Source organism: Rhinopithecus roxellana, chromosome 1 (assembly GCF_007565055.1).
Source record: "Rhinopithecus roxellana isolate Shanxi Qingling chromosome 1, ASM756505v1, whole genome shotgun sequence".
Lineage (NCBI taxonomy): Eukaryota > Metazoa > Chordata > Mammalia > Primates > Cercopithecidae > Rhinopithecus > Rhinopithecus roxellana.
In genome coordinates, this window is record NC_044549.1 from 192,075,709 (window position 1) to 192,088,847 (window position 13,139).

The 13,139-nt window shown below is 51.7% G+C and overlaps 1 protein-coding gene across 2 annotated transcripts in view; it reads right to left on the minus strand.

The window, feature by feature from the left end:
* Positions 1–13,139, minus strand: part of SCN5A (sodium voltage-gated channel alpha subunit 5) — a 109,510-nt gene that overhangs the window by 83,642 nt on the left and 12,729 nt on the right. For both annotated transcript variants that reach the window (XM_030934945.1, XM_010371496.2), the window contains exons 2-3: positions 9,238–9,562; positions 6,513–6,631 (exon numbers count right to left, since the gene is read on the minus strand). In XM_030934945.1, coding sequence (XP_030790805.1) covers positions 6,513–6,631; positions 9,238–9,510 — 392 coding nt within the window. In that variant the 5' untranslated portion in view covers positions 9,511–9,562. The remainder of the gene's footprint in view (positions 1–6,512; positions 6,632–9,237; positions 9,563–13,139) is intronic.

Genomic DNA, 13,139 nt, shown 5'->3' on the forward strand with positions numbered 1-13,139 from the left:
CCAGGTAGATGCCCTCCGTGCTGCCAGTCCTCTTCTAGGGAGTCAGGCAATCAGGAAATCAGCATCTCAAACCAGCCTCCAGTTTATAATTATCTAATTTCTCATCTGGGACGAGAGGGAATTAGGCTTTGGGAATCTCCCTTAGTCAAACGAGGACTGAGCCAACAGGACTGCTGGGCTCCAATGCCATGGTTCCAGGAAGACTTGATTTCTCCCCGACCAGAAGGCATCACTTCAGGGCCTGGGGTCTCTCCATCAGTTTGGTATCTGCCCAGTCCTCTGTCTGCGTGAGGGTCTCCAGGGCCAGGCTTATATCCCTCTCCAGCTTTCAAGGCAGGATCAGATAATCATCTCAGTATCAGTACACTTTCTCCCTTACACACACACACACACACACACACACACACACACATATACTGCCCACACGCGGGCTATGTGCCAAGGCTTTCCTCACTGGGCAGACAGTTAATAAGCCCCCCAACCAGTCTTTATTCATCCCCGCGGATCTACTGCTAAGCATCTACTGAGGAGTCCAGGTGACTCCTAAAATATGCAAGCAATGATACCAAGAGTGAATATTTATTGAGCCCTTCCTAGGTACCAGAATTTGCTCTCCGTGTCCATCAGCTAATTCAATTTTCCCAACAACAATATGTGGTGCAGACTTTGTTTCCATTTTAGGTGATGAGAAGACTGAGGCACAAAGAGGTTAAGTTGAAGGTCACTGTGGTAGGCAGAATAACGCCCCCACCACCCCCAAGGTAGCCATGGACGAATCCCTGAAAACTGTGAATATGCTAAGTTGTAGGACAAAATGAGACTGTGCAGACGTCATTAAATTAAGGATCTCCCGTGGCCTCCACGAGACAGGGTCTAGCTGTGTCACTGGGGCTGGAGTGCAATGGTATTATCATAGCTTGCCACAGCCTTGAACTCTTGGGCTCAAGAGATCCTCCTGCCTCAGCCTCCTGAGTAGCTAGGACTACAGATGTGCACTACCATAGCCAGCTAATTTTTAATTTTTTTTTTTTTTTTTTTTTTTTGTAGACACAACGTCTTTCACATTGCTTAGGCTGGTCTTGAACTCCTGGGCTCAAGCAATCCTCCCACCTCGGCCACCCAAAGTGCTGAGATTACAAGTATCAGCCACTGCTCCTGGCCCTAAATTAAGGATCCTGAGGTGGGGAGATCATTCTGGCTTATCCAGGTAGACTCAGTGTAATCACAGGAGTCCTTGTAAGTGGAAGAGGGAGAGGCAGAGTGTTGTGATATGAAACTCAACTGGCCATTCCTGGCTTGATGATGAAAGGAAACCATAGACCAAGAATCTGGTGCAGCCTCCAGAGGCTGGAAAAGCCTCAGAAACACATTCTCCCCTAGAGCCTCCAAAAGGAGTGCAGCCCTGCCAACACCTTGAGTTTAGTCCATTTTGGACCTCTGACTTCCAAAGTTGTAAGATGATAAATTTGCGTTGCTTTAAGCCACTGCGTTGGTGGTAATTTGTTACAGCAGTCCTGGGAAAGCACTCCCAGTACCAAGCTGATCAATGGCTGAGCCAGCCTGCACCCTGGCTCTCCTGATCTGGGCCCCACTCTGAGGCCCCATGCTGCACCACCTCTGCAAGATGACATTCAAGGCCACCTGGTCCACTCTCCTGCCTCCAGACTGGAGGGCCTGCATGAGTCACGCTGCTTCTGGCTCTCACGTGCCAAGCAGGTAAGCTATTCCACGCCTGGCCTCTGCCGCCCATGGGGCAGTATGAAAACCAAACGAGATAAAGAGCACCGTCGAATGTGGGGAGACTACTGTACAGGAAGGAGGAAATGATTTGTTATTTGTAAGAGGAAATCCCACCTAAGCATGTGTATCTGGCCCTGGGTAGGAGCCAGGGGGTCAATGGAGCCATGTCCCCAAAAAGCTCTGACATGGGATGTTATGAAAAAACCAGACATGCCTCTGGCTGGGCTGGGCAGGAAGGCTTCCTGGAGGAGGCGTTTAGATAAGCACCAAGGCTGGCCAGGGTTGCTCCAGCAACCAGTCAGCCCAGTTGGTCATGGTGAAGCAGCGTGGGCTGAAGGCTGGGTGGTGGACTCCTCTCGGTAGAGCCAAGTCCCTCTAGGGGGACCACTCACAGCTCTCCTTAGAGTGGGGAACAGGCCCCACTGCAGGGAGCAGTGGTGTGAACAGGCTGTCTTGTACTACAGGACTTGGCTGGACCCAGACAGAGGTGAGTGAGAACTTGAACACCCAGACTCAGGGAAGAGCCAGGGCACATATCCCTCTGAATCCCACCAGTCAGGGCCTGGGTCCCATGGTGGGCAATGGCAGGCGCTATCTACCTGGGTTTTATCTTTTCCAGACACAGCAATGACTTAGGGTGACGTGTAGCAAGCTCTTGTCTCTCTGCCACTTCACTGTTCAAAATCCTTGCCTGGTTCCCATGGCCTTGAGGACAGCACTTGCACAATTGTCAGTCCTTCTTCTGCATGTGTGAGATCTCTTCCTTCCTAGACTGAGCCCCTGGTCCATATGACTCTGCCTAAAGCATACCCAGGTCCCCCATGGTGCCCAGCATGTAGCCAACACCAGAGAGATGAGTCAACTGAACTCCTAGCCAGGGCACACCTGTTTGCACTGCCTTGTAATTTCAGGCTGATGACTGAGCTGGTTCCTTGTGTGGGCTGAGGCAAAGGCCAGCTCTCCAGGTCTATGCTCAGCGGAACATCTTCAATCTTGTCATGTCATTGTCCCCAAACACCCACTCCGAGGCTCGTGATTACAATGCCAGCAAGGACTGCCTGAGTTGTGGGGAATGCCTGACACTTGGGCTGCCTAAGTCTTCAGATCCCAGGGAGTTAAAACAACAACAACAACAAAAAAAAAAAAAACTCCCAAAGAAAAGGTAATTAACTGTGGAGGGGTGTTTTCATGTATTCGTGCTATTAAATCAACATGCGCACACACATACACATACGGACATGTGGTTTGATTGCCCATTTGAATCCGGTAGAGGAACGTGGGAGGATTTTGTGCACAGATCCTGTATAACCAGGAAGGCAAAATGCTTCTTGGTGTGTGTGTGAGGCCTCTCTGAATGTGACTGCGGCAGGATATGGAGTTCAGTTGGTTTCTTTTATTTAACCCCAGCAGGAACACATTCTGCAGGATTATAACAAAAATACATACAAAAAATCATTCCACATGCCCATATTTACTTTTTGGTAACTTCCCAGAGACACGCTGCAAGCATGGAACCAAGAACAAGGCCAAGCGGAATCACCGCACACTTGCTATAGTCTGTGAGCTCCTGGATTGTCATGAGTGAGCAGGTTTTCTCACCAGGCTGCATTCCTGTCCACTTTTAAGTTTGTCTTTGCCCCACTTACCCTTCCCAAAGGGCGTAGCACAGAACTTTGCACATATGGAACTTAGTAGATGTTTGAATGAGTATAAAAATTTCAGCAGAGCAAAAGTTCACCATTCAAAAGATGAGATCTGATGTTCTTTAGAAATGCATAGTGACTGATAATGGGCAGAGAATTTCTTTTGGGGTGATGCAAATGTTCTGGAAGTAGATAGTGGTGATGGTTGCATAACCTTATGAATATACTAAAAACCACTGGACTGTGCACTTAAAAATGGTAAATTTTGGCTGGGTCCGGTGGCTCATGGCTGTAATCCCAGCACTTTGGGAGGCCGAGGAGGATGGATCACGAGGACAGGAGTTCAAGACCAGCCTGGCCAAGATGGTGAAACCCCATCTTTACTAAAAATACAAAAATCAGCTGGGTGTGGTGGCGGGTGCCTGTAATGCCAGCTACTTGAGAGGCTGAGGCAGAGAATCGCTTGAACCTGGGAGGCAGAGGTTGCAGTGAGCTGAGATTGCGCCACTGCACTCCAGCCTGGGTGGCAGAGTGAGACTCTGTACCCCCCTCCCAAAAAAAGAAAAAATGATAAATTTTATGGTATACCATATATGAAGTAGTATACCTCAAATTTAAAAAAACTTCATGGAGTGCTTATAGATTTCTAGGCCTCACACTGGTAATTCTGGTCTGGAAAGAACTAAGAATTTGCGTTTTTACAAACTTCCCAGGTGAGACTGAGGTGGCTCTCAGACCGGCATTTGGAAGCAACTGCCCTAGGGTGGCATGCACATGAGACCTTGCTAAAACACAGGTTCTGGGGTGAGGCTCAAGATTTGGCCACTCCTACAACATCCTGGTGAAGCTGATGCTACTGGTCCACACACCACACTCAATGTCAAGGCTCAACAGTGTTGCAGAGGGGCTGCTCCCAAACCCCACAAATCTAGACCTCTTCTTTTCCCCAGTGCCCACTGAGCCCACCAAGTGGCGCTATCGAGGTCCAGCAATGTGCTCCCATCCCCAGGCAGCAGCAAGTGTCAAGGCAGCCACTGGGAACCAGGTCCTCACTGATGCTCGACACTTCCCTGGGGCAGCTGTCCTGGGGGATGGAGGCTGGCTCCAAGCCCTCAGGGCCAGTTTTTCCAGGTGGAAGCAGCACCTCACAGCCTCAGAGCCATTGCTCAATGGACACTCTGGCCAGGCTGGGCACCCGAGGGCCCCCCACTCCCTCCCTTGCCCACCTGCCTCCCTGACCTTTCATTTCCCTCAAGACCCAGCTCAGCCCCTTGCAGGAGCTCTGGAGCTTCTGCTACATCCCTGAGGGCTTCTGTGGCTGCCAAACAGTGCTGGGTTGGTTAGATACCTGGAGGAGAAGCCCCAGGTGAGAGCTGGAGGATGCTTTTAGAGAGGCCACGCCCCTGGAGTGAGGCCAGAGACAGGCTCAGAGCAAGAAAAGCTGGCTTTTCCTCCTCCTGCTGCTCTGTTCTTACCAGGCTGTGACCACACTCTGGCAGAAATGATAACTATTTGCAAAGCTGCCTTATCACTTTTAGGGGACGATAAAATTGCCAAGGGCCCAGACAGGTCTTATTTGGCTCAATACCCTAGCGTGTCCAGCAAAGAGTCTGACACCTACAGGGAACTCAGGATGGCTCAAGATGAAATCTACACACTTGCCCACACTTGCCCCACAGAATAAGATACAGCTGTGAATGGTAGGCTGCCTGCTACATATGGTCCCTCTCCACAGTGTCTGCCTCCCACCTTGCTCATGCCACAGCCATGGTTTGCATGTGGGGTTGTGTCAGGAACCCCACCAGGAAGGCAAGGGTGGGCTGGAGGAGAGCAGACAGTGGTTGGAAGCAAGCATGCATTTTACTGCACATCTGCATGCAGACACCACTTGCCGTGCATGCCCCTCCAATGAACCCCTGGGGTCAGGATCAGGCACTGGGAACAGATGGGAAGAAAGTGGAGCCATAGGAGGAGCATCCCCCATCCCTGCCCCGACAGGAAAAACTCCTGACCTGCCAGCCTCAGTCCCAGTTACTTAGTCCCTCACTAGGTATCTGGAATCCTGATGCCTCCTACCTTGGCTGGAGGTTAGTGAGTGAAGTCTTTGTCTTGGTCTCAAAGAAGTCCATTCAGAGAGGGGGCTGAAGGGGACTTTGGGGAGCTCTGTGGGGCCAGCCCACTAGACCCACAGTCAGTCGCACTGCTGAGCCTAGCAGCATCACTTAGATGAACAGCAGGGCCACCGGCACGTGTGCACTCACCCCGGTTGCCACTGGCCAAAGGGAGGCCTGCCCAGGCCCTCGCAGTGAAACACTCACGCCTCTGACTCTGCAGCTGGCACTGCCCTCCCGGAAGGCTCCATCTATGGGGCCCCTTCTCTGAAGTCCAGAGAACAGAGTGATTAGGTGCTGACGTTCCATGCCGTGTGCTGCCCAAATGACGCCCCTCTCAGGCCCAAGCCCGGTAAGTCCCTCATTATGCTGCATCACTCCAATGGCTCTCCTCTGCAGGCTGGAGCTTTTTTCAGCTGTGGTTTATGTAATTTAACGTTAACCAGAGTTCTTTGAGATACTCTGAAACTGCAAACATTTTGTCAACGCCTAATCAAAAAGCAAGTGTTGCCGCCCTCGAAAGATGCCCACATGTGAATAAACTGGAGGCCTCTTTATTGGGAAATGGTTTTTCCTTGGCTGAGTTCTGTGACCTGCTTGAAGGTCCCTGCAAGTGGGTGGGGAGAAGGATGGCCCAAGGGGGTGTGGTGGGAAGGGACATTTGGATCCAATATCAGAGCCTGACAGATGCCATTTATTCTGGGATCCTCAGTAGCTTAGCTTCTAGAATGTTCTCCTGAAGAATCAGAAGAGGGTTTCTCAAACTTTCATGTGCCCAAGAATCTCCTGGGGATCAAATGCAAATGCAGATGCTGACTTGGCAGGTCTGGAGAAGGGTCAGAGGTTTTTCATTTCCAATCAGCTCCCAGGTCATGACCATGTGTTTGTCTTAGGACCAGCAGGGAATCAGCACCACTCTCCTAAACTAGAATGGAGGTGGGGTGGGGGCAGCACCCCGTGCACATCCCCAGTGTGGGCTCCCAGGGGGTACTCAGCAGGCATTAACTGCAAAGGATATGAGTGAACCAGAATCTTCACAGCCGCTCTCCGGATGGGGTGGAAGGGACTGAGGACATACAAGGCGTTGGTGGCACTGAACCGGAAGATGGTCTTGCCTTTATTCAGTACGATGAAAGTCTGGGGACAGACAGTAGCATTAGGCCCTTGTGTAGGAAGGCTTTTGGGGGCAGCTTTTGACTCAGAGCCCTTGGACTGTGGCTGAGGGGTGGGGTGGGAGGAGGAGGAGAGGGACTGAGGGAGGAGACGGGGAGGGGAGGCTGCCAGCACATTTGGCAGGTCAGTGGACTCACTGCCTTGCTCATGGGTGGAGGTGAGGGAGGTCTCAGGGGCATGTCAGTTTGGTTGAGATTTAGTTTCAAAATTATAGTCACAAAAAGAAGGGACCTTTTCCAGTCCTTGCCCAGCTATTGTCACAGCAGAGGCTCAGCAGACCTGGGGATGCCTCCTCCCTCCCCTTCTCCTTTAGCTGACCCCTCCTCACCCTGCATGGGGTCCCCGCCAGGCCCACTGGGAGGGAGGACATGATAGGGAAGCTGGGTCAGCAGGGAGGACTTATGGGTGAGTAGAAGAGAAAAGGAAAATACAGAAGCAGTCCCCCGAGAGCTTTTCTTGGGACCCTATCTCCTGGAGTCCAGGACAAATGTCAGCCCCATCCCACAGGACACAGCCTACTGCCTCCCTCCAGGGGATCATGAACAGCAATGCAACCCCTCCCTGAGCTTCTGGAAGATCCTTTCTACACAGCACAATGGGGCACAGGAGCGGACAACGAGAGCTGAATGCTGAGACATGTGCACATCAGGTGCCCAAGCAGCCCTTGAGGACAGCGGTGCCTCCCCACCTGCCCCAGTGTGTGGTGGCCACAGCTCTGTGGCCTCACAGAGGTCTAGGGGAATATCACAACCTGACATTCCCCTGAGACCTCCCTCACCTCCACCCACGGGCAAGGCAGTGAGTCCACTGGCCTGCCGAATGAGCTGGTGGGACAAGGTTCTACCTAATCTGGTCTGGAGAGACAAGCTGACTGGATAGATTAGGACCAAAAGTTCTGCTGTGGTGCCTCCATTGCCTTGTGAGGCTGCAGGCAGTGTGGCCAGGGATCAGCAAGTGGAAACAGAAAATGAGAGGCTGGGATCATCCCTGGAGCTGCTGTTCAAGCATTCCCAGACCCAAGGCCAGAAGAGATGGTGCCCCTGACCCCTCACATGCTCAGCTGCCACCAGCCCCCAAAAGCCCAGCCCAGTCTTGACCTCAACCTCAGTTGGGTCCACCTGCCGTGGAGCCTGCCTGTCCCAGCTAACTTCAGTCTGATTGCCACTCATCCTCTCTCCATAACCTTGACTTACTACCAGCTGTGGCCTTAACCCCAACCCCAATTCCTACTTCTATCTCTCACCAACCATGACCTAGGCCCGCCCACCTTGACTAAGCCCAGCTTCCAGCCTCACTCTGACCCCAGCTGTGGCCTCAACCTTGCCTGGACTCCACTGGAGTCACTTGTACCAAGGGAAATTTCAGCTGGGGGCTTGGGAGCAAGACGAAGTTCTAGGCCTCCTCCCCTACCTGTTTATGTGGACTGGGTGGGCTTTTACTTCACACACACACCCACTCACACATCCAATGCACGCATGCACACCCAAAGATGCACCCCAGGCTCATCCCCAGGCGCTTGGTCTTAAACCACAGTCACACACTCTTGCAGTCACATTCTTACACTGGCCACACCAGCCCTGTCTGACCCCCACGAGCTTCCTCAGCCTGGTGCTGACTGCAGTACTGTGCCTGGCCACTGTCTTCCTTGTACTCAGCCCTCTGGGAAAAAGACCTCCCCCAAATTCAAATCCACCTTCCTCTGGAAGTAAGGCCCAGAAGCGTGGGCAGCTTGGAGACCAAGCCTCTGCAGGAGTTCTGTATGTGGTGGGGTGCAGGGCTAGGGCACAAACGGGCCTGAGATCTGGAGGAGGGAGGACAGGGCAGGGGATTCAGACAGGGGCAGTTACCTCTTGGGTCGGAGCCATGCTAGGAGGAAGCCTGAGTCTCCCTGCCCTAGTAGACAAAAGCCACTTCCCTTCCCTATGATCAGAAGGGACAATGGCAGAATGTCACACACCACCCTCCTCCAAAAATCCCCCAGTGATCACTGCCCTCTCCATCCCTCTCAGATTTTCCACTGGCCTTCCTGGTCCTGTTACCAGCCCTCAAAGCTCAGGGAACTGCTGCTGTGGCTGTGGCCTGAGCCAGTCAGCATAGCCATGCATAGTTCGTGGGTGTGGGGACTACATGCTCTCCCCAGTAGGGAGAAGGGACCACATGCTATGCTTTGTGGCCCAAACACAGGCAGGGCCCAAATGCAGGCCAGAACTCAGGGCTTGACTCCAATTCACACACACACCACACAACGGGGAGGAGTCCTTCAGGAGTGAAAATCTAACCACAGGTAATTCCCAAAGAAGGTAGTCACAGGAGGCATGTTTTCCCTGAGGCTACCCTCTCTTCTTCATGACACCAAACCAGCATCTCAGGCTGCATAATTCCTGTCTTTTATTCCCGAATTCCAAAATTAAGGTGATTGGAATAGAGATCACCAGTGACTCATTCCCCCAAAGCCTGGTGAGCCACCCTAAATAGAGCCCCATATGGAGGCCAGGCCCTCTTTCCTCTCTGCTCCGTTGACAAGGAGTTGCACAGAAGGGTAGGCAGGGCTGGAGGTGGGTGGTAGTCACCTTTTGGGTGCTATAGAAGGGGTCCAGGTCCTCCAGGGGCTCTCCGATGAGCTCTCGGGGTGGATTGCCATAGAGATCTGGCAGCTTTTTGGAGGCCTGCAGGTCCAGCTGGGGCCGGGGAGCCTCCTCCTCAGGCAGCCCCTCTCGGCTCTGCTGCAAGGTGGTTGAGCCACGGGCTTGCTTCTCCACCATGCGCTTCTCGATGGCTGCCAGGGACTCCCGTGTGAACCTGCGGAAGCTGCTGGTGCCCCGAGGTAATAGGAAGTTTGCCATCTTCTCATTCTGCTTCTGGGAACAGGCTCTCCTCACGTTGCCTGCGGGGAAGCTGGAAGACACAGACAATGGACCTGATGCTATGCCCAGGGACGGAGGGCAGGGTGGGCAGACCTCCTGGGGGTGGCTGTGCTCATGGAGGGAGGGACACCATTTGCAGAGAGGCTCCAGACCCCAGGATGCCAACAACTCCACAGGCACACCTGGGCAACACTGGCCTGGGTAAACCCAAAGCCCCCCAGGCTATGGGGCACACATGTGGACAGGCAGCAGGGTCACCTCCTCTTTCCCCTCCTAACAAGCATGTCTGAATTCAAGCAGGCAAGAGTGACTGTGTCATCCAAGCACCTTCTTTTTGCCCCATTCCACACAACAGGAAACACTTGCATCTTTTGGTTTCTTAGCTGTCATCACTTGAGACATTTCTCAGCTTGGAGATGTCATCCAGATGTTGGCACCCTGGTGTACACAGCTGTGGTGGAGTCCCTGCAGAGAGTCTCCCAAGGAAATCCCCAGGGGGCAGAAACCTTCCGAAACAATCTGGCTCAAAAAATGGGCAATGCCTCCCTTGCCCATCTGAGCTATTTCCCTTCCTTGGAAAGGTTAAAATTAGCCTGGCACTTTAGCTAACTTGAACTTTAGGTAACTCTGCCTTCCATCTCCCCCATCCCTTTTAAAAATACATACATGCTTACAGATATTGTAATAACCAAATAAAATTCTAGCAATAAATTGAATCATATTGCAAAAAAAAAGGGAAGAGCTGATGGAGTATCTCTGGCTCCTCACACTGCTCCTTGCTCCCCTCCTCCCAAATGTGAACAAATGAATGCTGATCCTAAGTGACAGCAGAACCGGAAAACGGTGACCACTCATCAGCAAGGACGTCCAGGCGGCACATGCATGTGACGCCAAACCGGGAGAATGTGGCCCCTGATGGCCTCAAACAATCCAGAACCTGGTGTGAACACACTCTGCCTATGACACCGAGGCAGAAGAATGCAGTCCCAACTGCCCCACCAAAACAGGATGTGGTCAGAACAGCTCCTGACTGTGACACCAAGCCGGGAGGCTGCATCGCTAATGACCACATCAAACCGGGGAATGGTGGGCACCCGTTCAAGAGGGCACGGTGGACACCTGTTGGACATCTCTGCCAGAACAAAATCCTTTTCCCTCGCAAGGGTCAGCTTTGCCTTGATCTTACTCCTGCAAAACACGTCACCAATGACCCCAACGAGCTGCTGCCATACCAACCCCTGCACACGGCCGCCAAAGGGTCTGGACTTTGGGGCCGCAGCCCTGAGCCCTGGATTGCTGTGAAGCAGGCACCTGGCCAAGAGACAGGTAAACAGTGAGCAAACACAACACACTCAGACCTCAAAAAGGCGCCTCTGGTCCCTGGGGAAGTGTGGATTGAAATCTGTGAAGGGAGGCAGGACAGAGGTCCCAGGACTCGCACGTTAAGAGCCACTCTGTGTCTTTTTCTTGTTTCATTCAAGTAAAGTTAAAGGAACATCTTTGTTAAAAATAGCAAGTGAGGGAGTAGGTTTCCACTCTATAAAAGCATTTCCCTGCCTCCCTTCCATCTTTGTGTGAAGAGACAGACATCCGTAACACTAATCAACGCATGAGTGAGGACTTCTTTTTCTTAGCTTGTAGAAATTTGGGTTAATTTTAAACTATTTTCTTTATACTTGTCTTCACTGCTTGAATTCTTTAAAATGAGCTTGCATTATTTTTACAGAAACAATAAAACTCATTTGTCTTTTTATTTTAAAAATTAAAAAAAAAAAAAAAAACACAGTCTGGATGACAGCAGCTTCTTACAGGGCAACCCTCTCCGCTATGAGCAATCAGTTCCATAAATTGGGAAGCCACCTCTTTTGCTTAGACTTACTTCCTAAAAATAGTGTTCTCTGTCTCACTGTATCCATCTGTGTCCATATGCCTGCAAGGGTTGTGGGGACACATGCACGCCCATGGATCTGCAGAGGCTCACTGGTACACACTGGCAAGGGTTTGTGTGTGTGAGAGAGAGAGTGCGCCTGTGCGGGTGCAAGCTGACACCTGCACGTACGTCTGTTCCAGTAAAGGTGTGTTTTTAATTTGTATTAAATAAAGGATTCACGCAGTTACACGCATGTAAGTGTACAGATGGATGAATTTCCACAAACAGAACACACCTGGTAACCAGCACCCAGACAAAGAGATAAAATGCTTCTAGTCTCTCAGACTTAGGCTGCCCTCCAGTCACTAAACACCCTCCTTTGCCCAGGGAACCACTCTCCTCGCTGCTAATGGCATAGATTAGTTTTGCCTGTCTATGTATTAATAGTTCAGGGGGCCCTTCTTAACAGACGCTGTGAAGGGGTGGTGGAGAGATTTAGGGGAGAAATCACATCTCCTTCTCATTAACCTCTCTTTCAAATTTAGCATTTCCTTCAGTTGTGAATGTACGCAACAAAGCAGAAATTGTGGCCAAAAGAAACTGCAGATATTTCCCTGTCGTGTTACAGTTGCTGCTGGCCTCTCAAATAACATTAATACTCATCACGACTTCAAAATTACAGCACTTAGATTTGCTGCTAGATCTTAATATTTAAAACATGAATAAAGACATATACTACTCTATCAAAAATTGGTTTCTGTGTTCTGATAGCTGTATTTCAATATAGGTGGTTTCCTTTCTAATCCTATGTGTTTTATTTTGTCTCAAAATATGTGCTTTTGAGATGGGCTTCATTCAACTGGTAGAGAAAGGTTAAGATCCTGGCTTGGTCCTTGCTCAGATGCTGACCGTGGGGTCCCCTCCTCTGCACCTTAGCTTCTCATCTGTAAAGAAGGATGACGCGAGCCTCCGAGTCCTTTCTGGGATTCTATAATGCTCCTATCATGAGTGGTTTCAGCCACTCCCCTGGCCTCTGGCTCTGACTTATCAGGACTTTGTGTCATTTCCAGGTGTGGACTGGGACCCCAGTCTGCCCCACCCTTGGACCTGAGAAATTCCATTCTGAGTCTTGCAGTGGCCCTGTGGGATGGACGAAGACCAGAGAGGCAGATGTCCTATGTCCAAGCACTTCCATAACCTCTCCAATCTTCTCCATCCAAGGCCTGGTGAAGAAGCCCTAGGTCCTAAGGAGGATCCTATCCTGGCTGGCCTCCAGCAGAGCATCCACCCGCTCGGGGCCCTGGCCTGGGAGGGGTATAGTCTGTCCAGGGGAGCTGCTGAAACCAGATTCCAGATGAAGCTCTCTGCTGTAGCAGCTGGGCAGCCTCATGTTCCAAAGTAAACCTACCAAGAGTGTCCTTTGTCTCTGGGGCCCCCAGGCAGCTCCCGGTGGGCGGGTGGGATCCGCTTTCTCCCTTGTTCTCCAGCCACCTGCACCTGGCTCTGTCCCTGCCCTTCCTTTAGCAGCTCAGGGCCCACGCCCTGCTGTGGCCAAGCCTGGCTGAGTCCCGGCTGCAGGGTTTCCGGTGCTGCCAGGGTGAAGAGGGCTCGGGGTGGTCTGAGGATGCTCTGTGCTCAGGTTCAGCCACACCTCTCAGGCCTAGGATGTCAGGCCTGCAGATTTCAGAACCCATCCCCTGGCTGTGGAAGGTTGCAGGGGAAAATAGGTAAGCAGGGG